At 46.8% G+C, this 22,670-nt stretch overlaps 1 protein-coding gene across 1 annotated transcript in view; it reads left to right on the top strand.

Moving 5' to 3' along the window:
- The window catches only part of LOC115572769 (tomoregulin-1), a 64,368-nt gene that overhangs the window by 14,820 nt on the left and 26,878 nt on the right, over positions 1-22,670 (top strand). Inside the window, exons 2-3 of the mRNA XM_030403203.1 lie at positions 14,511-14,620; positions 22,311-22,440. Coding sequence (XP_030259063.1) covers positions 14,511-14,620; positions 22,311-22,440 — 240 coding nt within the window. The remainder of the gene's footprint in view (positions 1-14,510; positions 14,621-22,310; positions 22,441-22,670) is intronic.

Genomic DNA, 22,670 nt, shown 5'->3' with positions numbered 1-22,670 from the left:
ATTCATACATTTATTTATTCTGCGCCGACTGATTGAACCAATATTTTCCTGCCAGAGATGATTCATAATTCAGAGCTGCTGTGTTTTAATTCTGCGGCCGTCGTACATCATCCTCGCTGCCGTGTGTTGGTATGCATGTGTGCGTCTCTGCAGCCTCCTTTTATTCTCCTCAGTCTTTGTCACCGGGAGCCTCAGGAGCTCATATTCTCTGCAGGGTTTGTTGTGAAGCCATTAGCCGCCGCAGCGCTCGGGGTTAGCTTCCCCCCCTCCATTGATCGCAGGCGGACAAAGAGCCCGGAGTCGGCCGGGGTCGACTCCTGTGCATCTGTAAACCCGGAGCAGCGTCCTGTTACCTCGCTGCCTCAGCTCTGGATCTCTTTGTGCACCAATTAAAATGCATCAAGTGCAAATCACCTGCCGGGGGGAGCCGGGGTCTGGTGTCCTCCGCTGTGCCCAGAATTGGAATGGGACCTGATTAGTCTCGCATCACAGACTCTGCAGGCAAATCCATTCAACGCAACAACAAGACGGGAGGGGGAGGAGGTCCCTCTCATATAAATCTGTCCCTGTGCTGGCTCAGAGTTCAGGATCCAGACGAGTCGATGATCCGGTCTGAAGAACGCTGCGTCTTTAGAAACACTTTAAAACACGTGAGGACTCCCGAGTGTCTGTGCTGCTTCTGCACAGCGAGCTGTGACGGAGGACAGGTGGATTTATTTGTGAATGAAGTGAAGAGCGAACGTTGACGTGTCTCTGACATCACCAGCACTAACCGGGCTTTCACTGGCACTTTATGTCGCTCCAAGACGTATTGTTCATCTCGTTCTTCTTCAGCTGTTTCAGGAGTCGTGTTCAGTTCCTGCTCGTGCTGCTTCACAATAAAAGCTTTACGATAACTGAATAATCGACATATTACCAGATGCTTCGTCAAGCAGTTTTTCCGACAGCGCTGTGGCAGGAAGAGCGTTAAGACACAATACAAGTACGTCATCAGTTAAAGACGTGTGTTCCTACCACACCAGACTTCACTTTACTATAAACTGATCTACGTACAGGCTGTAAAGTCAGAGTTAGAACAGTGTGTAACTAAAGTGGCCTGTAAAGACGGACTAGTGAGTAGATGAGTCTCTGTGTTCGCTGTGAGGACGTTTAATGTCGCGACAACCTCTGTAGTCTCATTCAGACACTCGTTAGCAACCGCTAACTGTTGTTAACACATGAAGAGCTTCAGAATCAAACTGTGGGACATTTAAAACATGTAAAGTTGACTTTGCTTCAGACGATTAACTGGAAACAAATGTGAGAACCTGTTGGCTTTGAGATGCAGAAATGTAACCTCATTCCTGCAGCAGGCTGTTCACACAGCGCTGTTTCAAAGTAAAACAACGTCCTCGATGCCTGTTCGATGATCCAGAGCTGTTGCCTGCTGTTTCCAGTCTTCATGCTAAGCTAGGCTAACCTCATCCCGTCTGCAGCTCTGTGACATGCTCACACAGGATGATGTGAACCTCTCTCTCTCTCTTTGTCAGATGATTTGTAGGAACTGAGCAGAAGCTCGCTGCCAAGAATGTTTTCTATTCCCCCCACGCTGCTCCGTGCTGTGTCTGCAGCTGTGCTCGGGGAGGAGGCTTCACTCTGGACTGCTATCTGCTCGATTAAAAGGTTTTCCTGTCCGACTCTGATTGATGACTCTGAAAATGTCGGTCGGGCTCGTGAGTCTCCACGAACCCTCCTCGCTCTCCACTGTCTTCTCTGGATTTTCCGCCTGTTTGTGGTTTGCCGCTCGCCGCTTGTTTATCACACAAACTCAGCTTCTCTCGCCGAGCTTTGATTGGTCCAGCAGGAGGCCGACCACAGCGGGAGTCTCCAGCATCTGAGAGCTAAATCTCTCTTTTTGTCTTCCAGAGGAGAGAGCGATGTCTCGCGTCAGGCCGAAGCTGTAAAGTGTAATCGAACGGCGCTCGTGTCGGGTCGTGTGATGCTGCCTCAGAATCGATACCAGGGTGAGAAATTTTCCATCTCGGCGGCGCTGTTAACACGCCGGCGGGGAGATTTATGTAATTGCTGATGTTAGGAGAGGGTGAGGTTAAAGAGTGAACGCGAGGAGTGAAGCAGGAGGGAAGACGGATGCTGACGGCGTTACAAAGAGAAATTGTTTGTGTGTCGGGAGTCTTTGACTTCACGACGGCTGCTTTAAACAACACGCATCAGTTTATAACGAAGCTGTCTGAGCGCATTGTTCCTGCCTGAAGCTGAATGATTCTCTTTGTTCAGTCTTTGTATCTCAGGCACCGCGAGAAAAAGCCTGCGACAGATTTGGTGTCGGTCGCGGGCTCGTGGCGTCCTGACAGCGGCGTCCACGAGGCTCATGAACAGTCCCGACATGCAGCGAGGCCGTAAACACTGTGTGAGAAACGTCTGCGGGAGGACAAAAGCCCCTCTGAGTCTCTGCTGGCTCCGTGTGCAGACTCTCTGAAGAGCTTTGCACAGTTAAAGCAGCACTTCACCACAAAAATAAAACAGATTTATTGCAGGCAAAACACAGACGCGGCCTGCAGACGGGGACTCGAACCCTTCAGTGGTGTGAAAGTGAAAACTAACAAGGGAGAAATACCAGTTAAAGTTTACGTCTCCGGGATGTTTTTCCATCAAACGTCCTGTTTGATACTGCAGTGTGAACATAAAGTGAAAGACCGACAAAGAATGGCGACGCGTTCATGTTGTTGCTTTTGTCAAACAACAGAAGTAAAGAGAGCAAAGTTCAAACTCCGACGGGACGATTGCACCTTTACTGCGAGGCCACGCCCCCTCTGCTGGACCTCAGGTAACTTATTTTGGGATTACACGGTTTCGGTTACACGAGACGGCGATCCAGACAGATTTTGGAGTGAATACGATCCTCAGCTTTTTACCAGAGAACAGGAAGAGGAAGCTGCAGGGCGACTCCTCCCTGCCAGAGTCATAAACCACAGACTGAAACCTCTCCGTCGTGTTAATTCACCGACCGTCATCCTGCTGAGACAAATTACACTGTACGACGTTACGGCGCTGTAATTATGCAAATTGCACAGCGGTCTGCGGGGGTGCAGGTTGTTGAGGATGCAGATCCACAGCCGGCAGCAAGGTGACGAAGAGGAGGAGGATGGTGATGGTGATGAAGCAGGTTTATGGGTTTACAGCTGTGCGTAAAGGCTGGAAACATCTGGAGGCGGAGAGACTAACAACTCATCACAAGTGCTCATGTGGATCAACCTGCTGCTGAAAGAGTCTCAGCCAACCAGAACATTTACTGTGGTTAGATAGAGACCGTCAGCAGCTCGAAGTCATTTATTTACTGTCTGGTTCTTCATTTTTATTGGTTGAAGTCCGTCTGCATGCAGCTTCATCACCTCCAACATGGAGGTTTTCTTTTCACCTGCGTCTGTTTGTCGACTGGTTCGTCAAAAAAACCCAGAGAACTTGGACGTTGAGTCTCAATACGGCTTTTTTAAGGGTCGATACTGATACGACTACATTTATTTTATTATTGACAGGCTGTTGATTGTGGCGTCAGACCAATCAGATGGCGTTGTAGGCGGGACATCGTGTGAGAGGAATATCACAGATACCGATAATCAGAAAACTAGTAATCTGTCAACCTTCAGTCTTAGAATGGATCCTGTGGACGTCTGCGGTCGATCAGATAAAGGCAGTTTGTGGACGTTTTGGTCTCAGAGATTTCGGTGACATTAACCTTTCTGAAGTTTTATTCTCAGCACAGCGTGAGCGTCTGTTTGGCTTTGAGACGGCGAGCGTTCAGCCTGCAGGGACGGTCGAACTGTCCTCGGTGAGTTCTCTTTAAATGTGACAGCAGAGAACAAAATGGACAGACGCCTGAGAGCAGCGCAGAATTAAACGGCCTGCGGTTCTTCTTTCTCGCCGCCTCGGCTTCTTTCTGTGTTTTGTTTCTGTCGGCCTGAGTGCCTCGGCCTCCCGCGGCGCTCTGAGAGCAGCCAGTGAGCTGCATTAGACGACTCGGGCCGATCCACATCCTCTCAGCAGCTGGAGGAGCACAGGGAGCAGGTGGGGGAAGGGTTTAAGGGTTAGATACATACAGCTGACTCAGAACCAGCTCATTAAGAAACAATTAGGCAGCTCATACCTTCACCTACCAGCTCACACAAGCCTCTGCACGTAATCTTTACATCTGGGTGAAGATCCAAACAGAGAAAAGCAGGTTTGTTTTAAACGTTTGTCACTAACCTGGAAGATAGCATCGCTGCACGCCGCCGCTAACATGCTAACTTCCTCTTTGACGTTAACACACCTGCATGCACCTGTCTCTCAGGATCCTCCCCCACGTCTCCCCACGTCTCCCCACGTCTCCCCACCTCTCCCCACGTCTCCCCACCTCTCCCCACGTCTCCCCACGTCTCCCCCGCTGGTCCAAACATTCAGGACGGCGTTCGTCTCTGTGATGTTTCTGAGTAGTTTGAGGAGAGCCGACATCTTTTCTGCTGCTCTCGTGTGACTGATGTTGTTCTCAGACGCTGTTTTCTTGCAGCAGTGTGTCGGCTTCTCTTATTGTACAGATAGAAAGTATGAACACACACACACACACACACACACACACACACACACATACACACACACACACACACACAGTCCTTCTTTTTAATGAGTTTTAAATGGCTGCCTGCCTGAAAGCCGGTTCATGCAGCCTTCTGCTTACAGTTTAGATAATAGGTGTCAAAAGTCAAGTTATGATGCACACACACACACACACACACACACACGCACACACACACACACACAGTGTTTGTTGCCCTGGGGTCAGTCAGCGTCTGAATTCTCTCGGCACTCAGAACGTTTGATAAAGTCTCCTGGTCTGAAACCGTCCTCGCTCTCTGTCGGATGTTTAGAAGCTGTCATGTTTCTCTCCTCTCTTCCTCCTCACTGCTTCTCTTCAGACGTCCTCTCATCGTGACCTTCTGAATGAGACACGTAGACACCGGATCGTTTGGTTGAACAGGTTGAACGAGGCTTAACTGTTGCTGCAGTGCAATAAGAAGAAAATGTGCGAGCTCACATTTTATCAGCGTTTCCAGTCGTCGTGAGATAAAACAGTTGCTGCCATGATAACAGGATCTCTGTGTATAAAAAACAGCTGTGCAGAGTTTTAGCATTTAATAAACCTTTAAATACATCCATGTGTTACTGCAGCTGGACTTCCTGGACTGATTTCATTGGCTCGTTGTTCGCTGACGTACCTCCTCCATGAATACAGTCTGAAAGAGTCAATACAAACATTAGCATGCTAACAGGATTACAGTGACAATGCTAACATGCTGATATTTAGCAGGTTTAATATTCATCATGTTTGCCATCTTAACTTAGCCTGTTAGCATGCTAACATTCACTATCTAGCACTAAACAGCCAGCGGTTGTTGGTCTCCAGCTAGCTGCAATGCTAACAAGATGCTACATGTGACAACGTGCAGCTGCTGTTTACAGAAACGCTTTAAAACCAGGTCGGCTTTGTAAAATTCATGAAGCCGACACTCGAACGCACCGCAGGTATCTTTTGTTTTCACGTGTGAGCCGTCGCCGCCGTGGTCAAAGAGACGTTCGCCACCTTTAACACATATTTACAGGTTCATACGTGGCAGAAAAAAGGAGCTTTAAAATCCTCGTTTTTGAGCCAAACCTGAACCTGATCCCCGTCTGCTTCCTGCCTGCAGGTCCTGCTGTTCAGCGCTCTGTGGGGTGAAATGAAATTGGCTGAAAAACACTCTCCGTCCTGCTGCTTTTATTGCACATAATGCGAGCCTGTATAATGGCGGCGTAAGTCAGGCAAAATAAAAGCACTGCCTGCAAATAAAATAGACTCAGATTTACAGTTGGAAGTGCTTTACGTCGGCAAATAGCTTTTCCATTAACAGTAACAGCACAAATATGGAGAGCGGTGAATCAGGGAGGAACAGCAACAGCTCTGTGCTGCTGTAAAGACGTCTCTCTTTATTTCCCTGCACTTTTTATAAGAGCACCATTTTGAAATAAAGCTTTAAAAGTATTAAATGGCTTTTTGGACAATCTGTTAAATAAGCGGGAGTGAGATGTCTCTCTGCCTCGGCTCTGTTTTATACATGAAATATCTGCTGAAATATTTTCTCCCCACAATAAACAGCGGTGAGACAGGAGCCGTCGTGTTGTTTGTTTATATCTCTGCATTAATGATTATAATGACTCCCATCATTTGGATCACGAGTAAAGCAGCAAATGGAAACGCTTTCATAAAGAAGGATGATTTTAATAGAAACGTAATTAAAGCCTCGTCAGATTGAGGCGGCGGGGAGCTGTTGCCTCAGCGAGCACGCTGAATGTGAGCGCTGTCGGCTGTGGGCGGATGTGTGGGCTGTAAAATATATAAAGTACATTTCATTGAGTTTTTATTTCATGAATGCGCTGAGCTAGATAATGTGTCGGGCTCGTCTGAAGCCCCTGTCACACCTCGGAGGTCCGACACAGCTGCAGAGATGATGACGACACAGAGCAGAAATCAGAAGATGTCGAGTCCGTCCGTGTTGTCCTGCTGAATGTGCGAGAGGCTAAAACTGTGTTTTTCTTTTCCCTGAGCTGGAGATTTTATGAAGAAGTGTTTAAAGCGTATTCAAGGTGAACTGGACTCGCTCCTGGTTCTCTGTGGGGATTCCATCCGCTACGTTTTCTGTTTCTGTCTGAGGCTTATTTGGTTTGTTAAACAATCAGACGGCAACAGAGCTGATGCTGCAGATTGCGAGCTGTAGTTTCCCCGGTAAACACACCGACACCTTCAGACCGGCCGCTCTGCCTAACGAGCCCAGACGAGCTTCTGTGGAGGATTTCTGACCCTGAGAGGAGCCGCAGAAGACCAGGACCGAGGCTGAAGAGGTCGGTGTGTTTACCAGGAGAACTACAGCTCACAAACTGCCCTATCAGAACTAACAGACCAGAGCTACTGCACAGTTTGAGTCAACCAATCAGAGGCAGAGGAGGGCGGGTCTTGTCATTTCCTGTTTTTATTAACACGAGGTCTCTTTATGAAACGGACTTCGGATCGCGGTGAGATTGTCTCGACCGAACGTCGCCCTCAGAACTGAAGACTCAGAGCTAATATTTTGTATAAATGTGGCCTGTAGGATTCAGTTTTCTTCTGTTTTTCTTGCACAGATGTCTCTGCAGGAGGAGAGAAAACAGACTTGAGGTGTAAAATCATCGTAACGTTTGTTGGATGTTGAGGGGCGACCGTGAACAGTTATTTTCCTTCAGCAGGATAACAGATTGTTCCGGTGTTGACTCATGTACGACACATTCAAGGTGGAAAACGTGTTTATACTTCCTGGATTTTCTCCTTGATTAGACAGCGACACTTGTTTGAAGCGTTCCAGGTTTTCCAGGAGCGACAGTGTTTCCACCGCAGCGCTACGCTCTGCTGCCTAATTGTCTCGTCAGTTACAAACCAAACTGACCCGACTCGTCTTGGAGAGACTTCCCTGGAGGTCAATTACTTCCTGCTCTGCCTCTGCGTCAGACTCCAGGATGAACCTGGAAGCAGTCTGTCTGTCCCTGTGATCTGCTGGACATGAATAAAACATCAGAGCTGTTATCTCCTCGCGCCGCTCCCTCTGCGGCCCAGGTGGAGATCAGACCGCCGCAACAGCTGATGAAGCCAAACGAGCCGAGCGTCTGCCGGGGCCTCCGGGCCGGCTCGCTCTGCCTTCCAGGAAAAAAAACACACACAAAACTGGACAAATTAGTCCCAGTTAGAGAGGAGGAGGAGGGGGAGGAGCAGGAGGAAGGCTGGGTGGTGATTAGGCAGCAGGTTCCTCTGCAGCAGCTGCTCAGTGTCGCCGGCACGGCTGAAGTTCAAATCACAGAAACTCATTTTTCATCTTGTTTTTTACTCGCTGATACATAAATGTTTATCAAACACTGAAGGAGCTTCACCGGGAAACCGTTAATTCAGCTTAAAGTGGTGGCTTACGTAATGCCTGACTTTTATTATTATATTATATTATATTATGTTTATTATGAAGTCTTGGGGTCCTGCAGGAGAAGGACAACATGAACCATCACAACAGGATCTTGAAACTCTCTGTGTCTGTAGTTATTTATGATGTTTCAGTCCAAACCTGAGAAGATGGAGCAGAATCTAAAATAAATAACACACCATCTTTCTTTCTGAAGCACCGGACACGTATTCAGGTATTCAGGTATCCAGGTGTCTCACGTCAGCAACATGCAGCAGCAGTGTCGGGATGATCGTCACGAACATTCAAAGATGATTATTTTATTTGCAGTTCTGCTGTTTGTGTGTCCTGTAGCACGAAGCAGCACGATCTCATACTGACAACACAATTCTACCTGTAATAAAAACATCAAGAGTTGCATTAACTGTTCCAATATTTCTAATTTACCCGGACTACAGGACGGTTGCAGGATGCTTATCATCCATGACGTCGTATATGTATGTTAACATACGTACTGACAAACTTAACCAAGAACGAATCACTCTTGACTTTTCCCACAATCTGATCGGACACACAGCTCCGATCTCTGGAGGAAAGTCTTGTGAGTGACCCGTCCAATCAGCCGCTGGCGTCAGGTCAAACAAGCAGGACGCCAGAATAAATAATAGTTAAGTTCGACTTAAGTTTGTTTAGGTTGAATGTCCGTGTTTCTCTGTGCTGATGCTCTGGTCAGGTTGAGGCACACACACCACATCTTGGTTTGGATTCAGATACTTCCTTTGAAAAATAGCTGATTTCGTCGCCACTAAAACGTCTGGAAACGTCTCCAGGTGTCCTGAAAAATGTTTGAATCCCAATAGAATCAATTGGAAAAAGCAGTTAAACTAACTCCAGGTCGTGATTCTGTTTCCTGCAGCTTTGATTCAGTTTTTATGCTTTTATCTGAGAAGATTCAGAAATAATAATAAGAAAAATAACACTGAAATCAAAACACTGAGCTGAAGGTTTTCTCTTAATAATATATCTGTCGTGAGTAAACTTACTGAAGGCCGGCGATGGTCGAGAAACTAGAACCCAAATGGAATAAGAATGTAGAATATTCAGGCTGAAGGACGTCAGCGTCGCTGTGTTGTCTGTAGCAACACGGTGGACGTAGAGGAGGAGGAGGAGGAGGAGGAGGAGGAGGAGGAGGAGGAGCGGTCAGGGTTTCATGTTTTATTCAAGCAGCCGAGGAGAACAGAGAAAAGCTCTTCACACAGAAAACTCATCCAGCTGCTGCGGTCAGGAGGTTTAAAATAGATCCAGGAACAAATGAACAACAGGAGCCGAGCAGCTCGCAGCGTTTAGACTTCATGAGTGTGAACACGGCTCACGTCCGTCTGCACGCGTCCGTCTGCGACGTCTCCTTCTGTTTTACACTGTTTGTTCTGTTACTGGCTTCATAAACAGTCACAGTATTCACACCAGACTCCAGTCAGATTTTGTGCGTTTTAAGGATTTTATTCCGAGACAAAGTGAAAACTCGTCACAGGAACACGTTTACAGTTTGTGGCTCGTTGCTTCAGCTGTAAGATATTTATTGTATTAATCCCTCGTCTGATGATTGCACAGGGACAAAGTTAAAGGACCACAGATAGAAACCTGCATCTGTGAGTTCTGGAGTGATGGGCTGCTGAGTGACGTCAGCTGACAGGTAGCTAAAGCTGTCAGATACATGTAATGGAGTAAAAGTACATCAGTTTAGCCGACATGCACTTAGTTACACTCCACCACTATGATTAAGTGAATGTGTGTGTGTGTGTGTGTGTGTGTGTGTGTGTGTGTGTGTGTGTGTGTGTGTGTGTGGATGCCGGGCAGGTGTGAGCGCTGCTGTCTGCTGGCAGGTGGAGTCCGACTCTGTTATCACATGATGTAACGAGGCGGCGCAGCAGGAAGCTCAGCAGCTCGTCTGTTGGATTAAGACAAACCGTCAGTGAGGTTTTCATCTGGTTTGAGGAGCAGCTGTGACGAGCTGCCGTCTCACCATCTCGTCCCTTATTTACTTTATTTAAACGACAGTAATAAAAATGTTCCTTGTAACTTCGGCGAGGACGCTGGAACGAGCGCAGACTGAATAAACGCGCAGCTTTGAAGCTGGAGGGAGAAATTAGCATTCATGAGTTTTGTGAAACCACAAAGAGAGCGATCACAAACTCATCGTTCTCTTATTTATTCAGCTGAAAATGTCTCCTAAACACACAGAGCGGCTGGAACATTTGTGTCTGTGAGCGCGGCGGGGATTTGAAGTCCCATCATGCATCACTGATGGCGGTATTTTACATGAATGTCACGCCTCCTCCCTCTCCTGTCTGCTCGTCCCTGCTGAGGATAAATTCTCCGCTTTTAGAAAACCAAATCAATACGCCACAGCGGTCCTCGAGAAGGTTTCACTTCTCTATGAAATGAAAACCTCACCCAGGAGATGGTGTGTGTGTGTGTGTGTGTGTGTGTGTGTGTGTGTGTGTGTGTGTGTGTGTGTGTGTGTGTGTGTGTGTGTGTGTGTGTGCACCAACTGGAGCTGAATGATCAAGATCAGCTGTTTGAGGCCTTGACAACAGTTTGGTGTTCTCTCCACCAACAAGAGATGGATGTTAAAGGAACAGTTCACCCAAAAAATGAATCCAATCAGTCATCATCTCCTCCCTCCACGCTGATGGAAGTCTTAGTGGTTGCCTAAATAACGTCTTTTGTAGTCTGTCGTAGATTTTGGATTACGTTGGACGAGCTGTATGGATCCGCTTCGTGTTGTTTTGGTTGTTTTATCTCATCTGTATCTCTCGAGAGCGGCCCTTATTAAAACCTGAGTTCACATGTGTTGTTAGGCAGCGACCTCTTGTGACCGTGGTGTTAATTACAGCAGCAGAGGAGGAAGTCAGGTGAGGTAGGGAGACGGTGCAGGACAGCTGTTCGTGTCTCAGGTGAAACCAGCACGCAGTGGTTTTCAGAATCCCAGCTGAACTGCGACTGTAAGACAAAACTCTGGTACGTGTGTCGCTGTTACGCTGCAGCAGGAGTCACTGTAGACGCGAGGAGATAACGACGACATTAATGAATCAGTGAATATGAGCTTGAGTCTGGATGTGCTGTAACGCTGCTCGCCGTGTGTGCTGCAGCACTGAACGGGTTAAAGGATGTGGGGAGCTGAAGGCCTCGGAGCAGCTGACAGCAGAGGAGGTATCGACGTCCGTCTCTCATGGAGTCATGGCTGCAGTGGAGTAGAGGGGGGTTAGATGACGAGCCTGGGGGAGGGGGTGGTTGGTTGTGGCGGTGGCGGCGGCGGCGGCGGCTGGGTGGCCGTGACGACAGGGCGGGGCTCAGGGGATTTTGGCGGTGATGTGCCTCCGGGTGGCGGCTGCTGCCACGCTCCGTCAGCTTCTTTAGTTCTGCCCCCGGTCCAAAAGAGGGAATTATGTGCATTTCAAATCCCTGTTTCTGTTATAAAATGTATGAGGGCGAGGAACCTGAACACAACACGGCCGGGGTCGACTGAAAACACACACACACACACACACACACACACACACACACACACTCTTTATTTGCATGTGTGTTTGTCGCTGGGCGGTGGTTGAAAGACTTCTGATGGTCGCTCAGCGTAATCCCAAATTGTCCGGGTATTAAAAGTTTGGCTGCAAACAGGAAACAGAAAACACTCGCCGTCACACACACGCGGGTCGTCGGCCTTCAGGCGCCGAGCTGCTGATGGATGCTGCTGCTGGTCGGACTTAATTAGCCGCGAACGTCCTGAAACCTGCTGCAGCCGGACACCTCCGCCCGTCGACCTCCAAACACAACACTTTACTCATCGAGTGTTCATTTTTTCTAGTTCTAGTTCAAACTTCCTTTTTCTGTTTCAATCAGCAGATACAATCTGGGACCTTTAAAGGTCAAAAACGAGGATTCGAGGTGAAACTTTGAGCCAAGACGGAAGAAAAAAGGCCAGAATCAGCTCCAACTGAACAAACCCGACGTCTCAACTGCCAGAAGAAATGTTGGCAGTGTTCGTTTACTTCATGCTCAAGTTTTACATTTTAGGCTTAGACACACAAACCAGCTGGTGTGGTTCATCAGGAACATCATGTTTTCCGTTGAAATACGACCAGAAACACATCTGGAAGAAGTCCCGATACAATCTGACCGCTCGTGTGGCGCTCTGTCGATATGTCGATATGAAGCGTATAAAGTTGTCCATGTCTGAACTGAAGCTCGTCACGTTTAACCTGTGACAGGTCGAGATCATTTGTGAAGAAGAAAAGATGGAGAATAATTCATTTTCATTGAGACCCGGCCTGTAAAACTGGATGTTTCCAGCTCTCAGCTGAAACTCTGCTGTACGTTTGTTATTTATAACTTGAGTCTCTCTGAGCTCCGACTCGTGCGGCTCCGTCAGCGGTGAGAACAGTCGAGGGTTCAAACGCTCCGAGAATTAAATCCACGTTCATTTCAACAGAAGCGAACGCAGCCGTCTGTGAAAACCAATTTGTTTTTGCTCCAAAAACTGGAATAACCTCCAGTTTTTTCGGGGGATTTTCATTTCAAACCTTTTAATGCATCAATAATTTAAAACTCTGCATGAAAGCAAAGTGACAAAGCCCGACTTCCTGTGTTCTTCCTCTGTGGTGTTTCTGCTCTCGCCTCCTCCAGTCTCGTCTGTTAGCACTTGGTTTTCTTGTCGTCTTGAGTCTGAAGGTTAGTTTTGCTCGCCGCGTCTCTTCTGGAGGTTTTCATCTCTCTGTCAGCTGCAGAGCGTCAGCCTCTCTGCGGCTGGGTGATACAGTGGGCGGCGGCGGCGGCAGCGGCCATTTTTAGGAGTAGGGGAGGTCCACAAACGGTAATTACAGGCCATTACACGGCTCTTCAAAGCCCACTCAGCTGTGACACACACACACACACACACACACACACACACACACACACACACACACACACACACACACACACACAGGCAGGAATCTGAGGCTTTTATCTCAAAGAAAATGTGGATAATTTGAGTCGGCTGCACATTTCTGAGTCGTGGAGGCCTGTTATTATCAGACAGGACATGAATGCCTTCACAAGCTGCAAGGCGTGTGTGTGTGTGTGTGTGTGTGTGTGTGTGTGTGTGTGTGTGTGTGTGTGTGTGTGTGTGTATGGGGGTTTTATCTTCAGATCTGCTCGGCTTCCAGATAATAAAAAGACTCTGTGAGGTTTTGTGACATTTAATGAACCGATTTGTAATCAAACTGTAACAAATGATTGAGGACGAGCTGCAGCGTGTCCAGTAATGGAGGACACACACACACACACACACACACACTTCTCCCTGTTCTGTTGATCATTTGCTGTGTTAAGTGTCATATTGTTTTCATGAGCATAGACATCAACATTAATTCATCCAATCATATCAAGAAGAATCAGTTTAATAACAGGAAATCTATGTACTGTCTCTGTTGACTCGTATGTCGGATCATTTTCTGACATAAATTTCCACATTTTCTTTCTTCCCAGTGCAAAAATCATGTTAATTTTAGTTTGTAGAGTTTTTTAATGGTCGCTATAACAAGCAGTAATAAAAAGCCTTTAGCTGAAACTCGCCTGTAAACAATCTTTGACTTTTTTAAAGACAAACTGGCTGATTGTTGAACCGAACATGTCAACATAATAAAAGCCTCAAACCTTAAATCTGTCCTGTTTTTCAACTGGCCGAGTCGAGCTGAGCCACGTAGGTGATGGACCTGCTCTGGAGTAGAACCGCCCCGCCTCCAACCGGGCCGCAGTGACGTCTCCTGACTGCAGCCAACCCGTTACAAGCACCCGCCCCCTGAAATCAACACTCAGCTTTGTCAGTCTTCAAACAAACTTCTTTCACAAACCAGAATGATTGATAAGAAAAAAGGCAGAAAATCGAACTTGTTCCCAAAAAAATATCGTCCTTAAGTCCCGCCTACAATGATGTGATTGGTCAGCTCTTTCACTATCATCATTACATTATAGATAGATTTTGATCAATAAGAAATCTGAGAGGTCTGAACCCAGAATCTGACGAGGACGCGATCCGTAACTACAGACCCAACATGTGACGAAATGAACCTTTAATCCTGATCAGGATCAGTTGTTAAAGATGGAATCTTTCATCGGTTCTCCTCCGTCTCCCTCTGAGGATCGTCTTACCTTCTTTATTTCCCAGGCGTGAACACGGCACTCACCTGTAATTCAGGTGTCTGCTGCAGCGACGTGAAGCCTTATTGCTCCGTCTGATAAACAATCATTTCCTCTGTTGTGCTTCGCTCTGAGAATGTGTCCATGATTCTCCCTGCAGCTGTGCTCTCCGTCTGCTTTTATTGTTCATAAACTCATAAACGTGTCGGGGTTTTATTCTGAGTGATGGTGCGATCAGAGGAGGGCGTCAGGATTTACTGTGGATGCTGCTGGAGGTTGTGATGCAGCTGCTCGCCGTGTGTCTCTGAGTTTAACCCTCCGCCTCTGTTTGTTTCCCCGCTGCAGATCTGTCAGAGAAGAAGAGCGACCTGAGGGTTTGTGACGACTCCACCTGTCGATTTGGAGGCGTCTGCAGAGACGACGGCGCTCAGCTCAAATGTGTCTGCCAGTTCCAGGTACCCAACATCAGGAATTATCTTTCTTCTCTCGGTTTAATTCTGCTGTTATTTATATGTTTCTCATCTCAGCTCACAAATATCTAGTTTCACTTTTTAAAAAGAGTCGATATTTTCCTGCAGCAGCTGCTCGCTGGAGTTTTTATCAAACGTTGTACAAAGGAGAGGAAATAGTGCACTTTATTTAGACACACACCTCAGTGTGGAGCAGGTGAACAGAGCTGCAGCCGTAATGGCACCAAGTATCACACTGTGGATCACTGCTGAGTGGACCCAGGTTCTGTTAGAACTCACTCACACACTGAGACTAAATGAACATGTCAGTATGTTTTAAGTTCCGTCCACAGATCCACGTACCAGAGTAAACATCATGTTACTGTAAAGGGACAGAGACCCAGTGAAGGCTGCTGTTTGTTGGTTATGTTTGATTTAGCATGCTAACCAGTTAGCCTTGACCTGGATCAGAGCTCCTGCGTTAGCGCTAAGAACATCAACAGTCTCCCAGTGATCCGAGCTCCCAGACCGGACCGACAGCTGCATGGCTAACAGAGCTAACAGTAGCTAACAGCAGCTAACAGAGCTAACAGCAGCTAACAGAGCTAATCAAAGGTAACAGTGCTAACAGCAGCTAACAGAGCTAACAGCAGCTAACAGAGCTAACAGCAGCCAACAGAGTTAACAGCAGCTAACAGCAGCTAACAGAGTTAACAGAGCTAACAGAGCTAACAGCAGCCAACAGCAGCCAACAGCAGCTAACAGAGTTAACAGCAGCTAACAGCAGCTACAGTTAGCTGTGCTGCCTCCTGTTTGTTTTCAGTTTTGCACCTTTAATGAGACGTAATGAAATGAGGAGCAGGAGGAGGAGCAGGAGGTTTGTCTCTGGGTATTTCCTGTATAAATGTGACAGTCGACAGAGATGTTGTGCCAACTCTGGAACCAGGTCTTTGCGTTCCGACAGCCGAAGAAGACTGGTTCCAGAACAGCACCAACACTTTGCTGGTCCAGAACAAAGAACCTCAAACGTCGGGGCTGAGGGCGGAGTCATCGCGACCCAGGACCGACTGAAACCACCTCAGACCGCCATTTTCTGAAGACCCGTCCCGTTTGGACGCCGATGTAGACTTGCTAACATCACAGGAGCATCACTTGTAAAGAGATTCACTGTTTTTTGCCCAGATTTTAAATCTACATATGAAGAAGAGTTATTGATGAATCTGGTCTGATGTGCTGCTCCAGCCGTCTTCCTCGCAGTCTGCCACTCCTGCTCATGTATTTTACATCGAGGAATTTCTGGCACAAACAGAATCTCCATACTGAACGCGGCCACGGTGAAGATCCAGCGCTCGATATGTATTCATGCATGTAGGAACGCCTCCTCTGCTGCTGTGGCTGCTGAGTCTTTAGTTTCTGGGCTAAAAGAAGACAAACAGTATTCATTTCCTTCAGACGCAGCAGCAAACATGAGCGCCCTGCCGTCGCCCTGCTGTTTGTTCCTCTGATATGAAACAAAATGTAATTACTCTCCAGCCAGCCTCTTGTATTTGTTGCATATTTGTCCGAACGACAGGACAGAATAAAAGCAGCCGCAGCGTGAAGGACGACGTCTGGGAGAGCGATTCACCGCCCGGCTTCTGCTTTACTGCAATAACAAGACACGCAGATTGTGTTTGAGACTCACCGTCACGCTCTGTGATCTGAAAGCAAAACCTGCATTTATTACTCGTGTCCACACAAACGGGACACGATCAGAGGAGTTCCACAGCTGCCGGAGCCAGACGGCAGCGCCGAGGAGACTCCAGCTGAATACAGAAACACGACGAGCCGAGGAGCTCCATCATCACAGCGAGGAGATCAAACCGCCAATCATTCGGTCTAATTTCACAGGAAAGACTCAGATTCAGTCGAGAGTGTGAAACTTTAACGCTCTGCTTTGCTTTGGTGTGTTTGATCTGTTAATTATTGGGCTCTGAGTTGATAACGTGCGTCTCAGAATCAAAGCTTTATGAGGCGGTTCAGCCCGTCTGTTCGCTCGGCGCTGCAGATTGTTGAAGCTGAAGCAGCCGGACAGAAACGATCTGCAGACGCTCCGACAGACAGCTCGGCTGTGCCTGGTTTACGACGTTCAGGTTCACGCTTTAGTTTAATGGATCGTATCAGCTAAGATAAAATGTATTCTCTGGCCTCAGCTGGTGACGCAGCGTGCTCGGCGTGATTCAACCACAGATTTAAAAAGAAGAACGAGTTGATGCAAAGATGGCGCCTCTGCAATCCAATCAGGATCGCCCGCTTAGTGCTTGAGAAATCTTTACAAAACTTTACCTACATGAGTCAAAAATTCCTCTTTGACCTCCTGGTGTTCTGTCAGCCGTCGCACATCACGACCGTTGTGACATCACACACACAGACAGACTTCAGCTCTGATGCTCGAGCAGAAATAAAACCTCAAACCAGCGACTCACTTCAGATGAGGACTTTTATTTTTAGGCTGAGGTTGAAGATGAGTAATTGATGCTCTCAGGTGATATTTTTCCCCATTTAGAAAATACTTCATAGTAATGGCGGTGATTTCCCCCCACAGCAGGCTCAGCTGCATCAGAAAGACAAAAGCGAGCTGAGAGCAAAAGTATAAATGTGAACTTATTAAAGCCGAGAATCACAAATCAAGAAGCTTCACAGTCAGACGAACTGTTCTGAGAGACGGACGAGCGATCACTCTCTCAGGACAAACACAGAAACACGTAGATGAGGAGAGAACGTGTTTGTGATGTTTGTGACTTCAGGTGTCGTCAGGTAGAAAGAACCCGAGTCACATGATTCACTCAGAGTACAGAGAGCAGGAGGACAGGAGAGGCTGCAGCCGCCTGGTTCTGATTCTGATCCTGGTTTGTCCTCTTTGCGTTTCGACCAGCCCACCTGAGTATTTCAACCCGCCCCAGAGAGGAAGACAGTGGGAATAAGAGTCCTGCTAGTCCAGTGTGGCTGAATTCTGCTCCTGGCTAACGTCCAGTCACAGGAACAGGAAGTGAACAAAGTGCGACTGGCAGAACAAGGTGAGATCAGAGTCCGTTGTGTCCACAGAGACCTGTTCTCCAGCTCAACATCTGGGATCGAGCTGCTGCAGGACCACAGCTGGAAGAGGAGAGGTGGACTCTGTGTTCACATCATCGATGCTCGGTGATATAAAGAGGCCGACCACAGTATCCTCAGCATCTTGTTGCACACCTGTGCTGTATAAGGACAAATAAATGACCTTGTGTCCTGAACAAACAGCTTCAGGGGAAAATAGACCTGTGTTGTTGTTTGTTCTGTCGCCTGGCGCTGCTTCTGTTCAGGAGCGAGTCAGAGAGCGAGGACGGAAGTTAGAGACGAAACATTAAGTGAAGAAAAAACCCGTGAACACATTAACTCTTCTGTTCACGTCGCAGCAGATAGATTTTCATCAGCAGTGGTGGTTGATTAATGGCGTGTCCGCCTCCAGAGGAGAGAGTTTGACCGCAGGATCAGCAGATTACTTTACATGAGCCGCGAGCCGGTGTTCAGCTGCTCACTGAGGGCAGAACCAAGCCGTTTGGGTCCAGATCTCAAGTAAGTCCCAACTCATTTATCTCAGGCAAGACAAGTCAAGTTCCTCCTGAAGAGTCTGCAACCTCACCTGCAGTGTTCAGTCTTCATGAAGAGAAAAGACAAGATGTCAGTACCTGTATGATGATAGTCCGATCAAATCCTCAAGTCTCAGCAACTCAGCACTCAGCAGAGACTCTGGTTCTGGTTCTGGTTCTGGTTCTCTGTCTCCTCTCTGTATTGTTACATTTATGAAGTGAATTCCATTTCCCCTCCAGCCCAGTCAGCAGAACCTGGAGGTCCGCTCCTGATCACTGCTGTAGTCGGGCTGATCAACAGGAGGGAAGAGAAAGTTACAAACTAATCTCTGAGCTCTGCTCCCGTCGGTAAACGTCTCCGGATCAGAACACAATCAGACTCCAGGTGTTTATTCCTCTGCACCAGAATCTCTCCTCCAGAGCTGAGCTGGTTCTGTGTTGGTCCAGACTCTCAGCGGCAGAAATGACATATTGTGACCAACAACAATCCCCAAAACAGTTTTAATAAAACAAAGTGCAGTTACACTAGCTGTTAATCCAGCCCTGTTAAAGGGGCACTACGTAGTTTTGTAGAAGAAATGAACACTCAATTTTAATGTTTACAGTATTAATGAGGTAATAATACAAACTTCTCTCCATAAGTGACTAAACAAGCTGTTCTCAGAGGAAAATAAGGTAACAGAACATGTGAAGACATCCAGCTGTGATCAGTTTAGCTGCTTTCAGAACAACAAGACTCTGAGACTTCGTGGAGTCAGACTTCTGTCTGAATGTTGAAAATATGAAGCTCAGTTTCCTCAACACAGACGTGCAGGAGTCGTCTGGACGGCTTGATAGCACAACGCCGCGGGTGATGTGTTTTAAGCTAAGTGTCTGAGTGATGCATTCTGGGAGATGTGAGCGCAGCAGGACACCTGGAGGAACCACAAACACGTTCCTACCAACAGCTTCCTGCTCTGACAGTAAACAGACGCGTCTCCCTGTCACACTGACTGATCTAGTTTTTAAGCAAAGCTCTGATGAAGTAAACTGAGGCGCCGGCTGACGGGACGATGCTTCACTTCTTTATATCTAAAAAAAACAACCTTCTCTCAGCTGGAGTTTGGATGTGAAGGAGACGGAATGCCAAAACTGAGCGCCAACAACTTTGATGATAACGAGGAAACCGACGTCCTGCTGCTCGAATACAATCCAGGTCAGTCCGAACTCTCTCTGAGCTCATGAATCCGCCCCCGTGTGCTCCCTGATCTGGATTTTAATCAGTGATCACTTTTCAATATCTTTGTCATTAATGAATTTCCATAAAGCTGCAGGAGGTCGTTTCTGTCACATGCAAACCTGTTAAAGTACCAGAAGTAAACCAGTGAAGCAGTGAGATGTGAGCAGAGATGTAACTACAGTTTTTACCGGTTTGTAACTGATGATTCTTTAGTTCTGGATTCACCTTCTGACTTTTACTCCTTTAAACAGAGTGTGTGCAGGATTTTCTGCCATCAGTAGTCTGCTAATAAAAATAATAAAAACAACAGATCATGGGAGTTGTTGTCTTCACTGTTCACCTCGTGTAAAGTTTTATTCCTTCTAGTTTATGTTTGAAATTTGTTTCCGAGTCTTTTCATGGTTGCTTCTTCACAATAGTAATGTTTCCACATGAAAAAATGATTTCAACTGAGGTTGGTAAGATTTCAGAAACCAGCATAAACCAGCCTGAACATACTTCCCTTCAGTCCTCGAAGACACGTGAACAGACGACTGTCCCGTGTTTGTCTTCGCTTAACGAGTTGTCCGATCTTCAAATCAAATAAATACACAAATAAACAAATCTGGAAAATGTCAACATCATATTACCACATTCAAAGTAGCCGTCAGTAACATGCCTCAATATGAGAAGGCTGCCAGAGGAGACAGGTGACCTTTACTGCTGCAGGTGTGTGCTTTGTGCTAGCTGGGTTAGCTTGGCCCAGGTGCTGTGTGCTTTGTGCTAGCTGGGTTAGCTTGGCCCAGGTGCCGTGTGCTTTGTGCTAGCTGGGTTAGCTTGGCTCAGGTGCTGTGTGCTTTGTGCTAGCTGGGTTAGCTTGGCCCAGGTGCCGTGTGCTTTGTGCTAGCTGGGTTAGCTTGGCCCAGGTGCTGTGTGCTTTGTGCTAGCTGGGTTAGCTTGGCTCAGGTGCTGTGTGCTTTGTGCTAGCTGGGTTAGCTTGGCTCAGGTGCTGTGTGCTTTGTGCTAGCGTTAGCAGCTTTGGCTCTAAATGCTCGTCATTGTTTTCACAGACCACACGTCTCACTCACGTGTGACAAAACAGCTGACATGATCTCAATAAATGTAAACAACAAACGTGGTGTTGTTAGTACTCACTTCTGTCGAGCTAACATGTTAGCATCCAGAAACTTTAGCTGCACTTTCTCTGCTGTGCTTGTGTCACTCGCTCGCTAACAGATTAAGTAAAACAACTGAAGCTTTGTGAGAAACTCCAGGCAGGTTTGAGGTGGACGAACAGGTCCAATCATTTCACACGGGTCCAGTAAGACGTTGACGGGCTCATTAGAGGGCAGATACTGGATTTATTCATTACATTTGTTAAAGCATTTGATTTATTGATTGCTGTCAAAGATGTTCTCACATAATAAAACACACTTCTAGATTAATTTACCGACCCTTCCTTTAAACCGTTATCAAAATAATTGCCAATTAATTTCCTGGTAATTGATGAATCCTTCAGCTGAATAAACTGTCGGCTGGTTGAAAGTGAAAGACATAAAGTACAAGTCCCTTAAATTTGTTCTCAAATCCAGCACTTAAGTAAACGTACTTCCTCCACCGGCGGCGTGTTAGTGCAGCGTGAGCAGAGGTCACACAGCTCAGCTCTGCGGGGGGTTCCTGCTAAATGATTGATGGCTGAGAGTTAATAGAATATGGATTGCTGAACACTGATATGTGTGTTTGGCAGCTGCAGTTTGTATCAGACGGCAGAGTCAAGTTATCGTGACTAACCTTCATGCAGAATGAATGAAACTCCCGATCCGGCTCAAACTGCTTTTTAACTCTGGTCACACGTGATGCTTCAGACTTTTATGATATTATCCTCCTTTATTTCATTTCCAGAACTCGTCAGTCTTCATAGATGTTCTTGTCTCTGTGTGAGCGGCTCTCCTGTATCGTTAAAGTTTGGGCTGAATAAACAAACATATCTATAAAGGAACTAACTGTGAATTTAAGTTGGGTTTACAGATCATTATGTGCTGTTATCATGTAAAATGCAATAACGTGATTCGTCTGAGGTTGTCGTTTGCTCAGTGGACTTAAAGTTACAGGTGTCATGATAAGATTCTAGATTACAACTTGCTCGAAATGAGCTTTTAATATCAAGCATACAATTAAAAAAAATTGTGAAATCCAGCTGTTCAACAAAAGAAGAACACTTTAAAAACACCTCACAGACGATACAGCTAGCTTAGCGTTAGCTGCAGCTGCACCAGAAGAAACTCTGAGAGCGTCGCAGATGTCTGTTTATTTGTCTTTCTCAGAGATCCTTTATTGATTTGTTAGTAAAGAGGGTTCACTCTGGGCAGATTCAAGAAACTGAACTGTGCGCTGAGCTACATTTCTGTCTTTCGCTGTTGTTATTATGTGAACTTGTTTAACCCGAATCTGCAAAAATCCACCAGGATAAAGTCAAGCTGCTGGTGTAAAAGACCCCTTATCTTTGTAAAGAGTAAGTGTAGGGTCTGTTGATCGGTTCTGATCCAGACGTGAGAGTCTAACAAAGACAGAACCGTCACTGCTGGATTAAAAAGTAGAGAAAGGAGTGAACCGCACATTGTTTGTCAGTCATTCCCCTTGGCCATCTCTGAAAACAAACCTACGTCCTTCACACACAAGCCAAATGTAGATAAAATCATTATCAATCAGTCAATTATTGTAAATTAATTAAATGAGAAGAAGAAGCCACACAGAGACTGTCGGATCTTTAGCTCCACAGCTCCTCTCGGCTGCTTGTGTCTCTCCACCATCAGGTTTGGAGTTGTTTGGTCCTGTGAGCAGCAGCGGTCACTTTGAGCCTTTTAATTAACATCTGATTGTGTTTGATTTCCAGTGCCACAAACACTACGTCCCCGTGTGCGGCTCCAACGGAGACACCTACCAGAACGAGTGCTACAGGCGACAGGCGTCCTGCAAACAGCAGAGGCTCATCTCCCGGGTGTCGGACGGGCCCTGCTCCGCCGGTGAGTCTGCCAGGAAACACAGCGACGCAGTGGAAGCATGAAATAACACTGATTGATTGGTGGTGGAGGGGAGGCTCGTCAAAAAGTGAATTACAACTCTTCATTTATTGAAATCGACCGGTGGAAGAGAATGTGAGGACATCAGTCAGTGTCTGTAACCGATTCAGTCATTTAAAATGTCCTTAAAGTGTCGCAGGAGGGAGTAATTCACCTGCCGCCTCGTTAAAGGA

Source organism: Sparus aurata, chromosome 21, assembly GCF_900880675.1.
Source record: "Sparus aurata chromosome 21, fSpaAur1.1, whole genome shotgun sequence".
Taxonomy (NCBI): Eukaryota; Metazoa; Chordata; class Actinopteri; order Spariformes; family Sparidae; genus Sparus; species Sparus aurata.
This window is presented reverse-complemented; position numbering and strand designations above follow the sequence as displayed.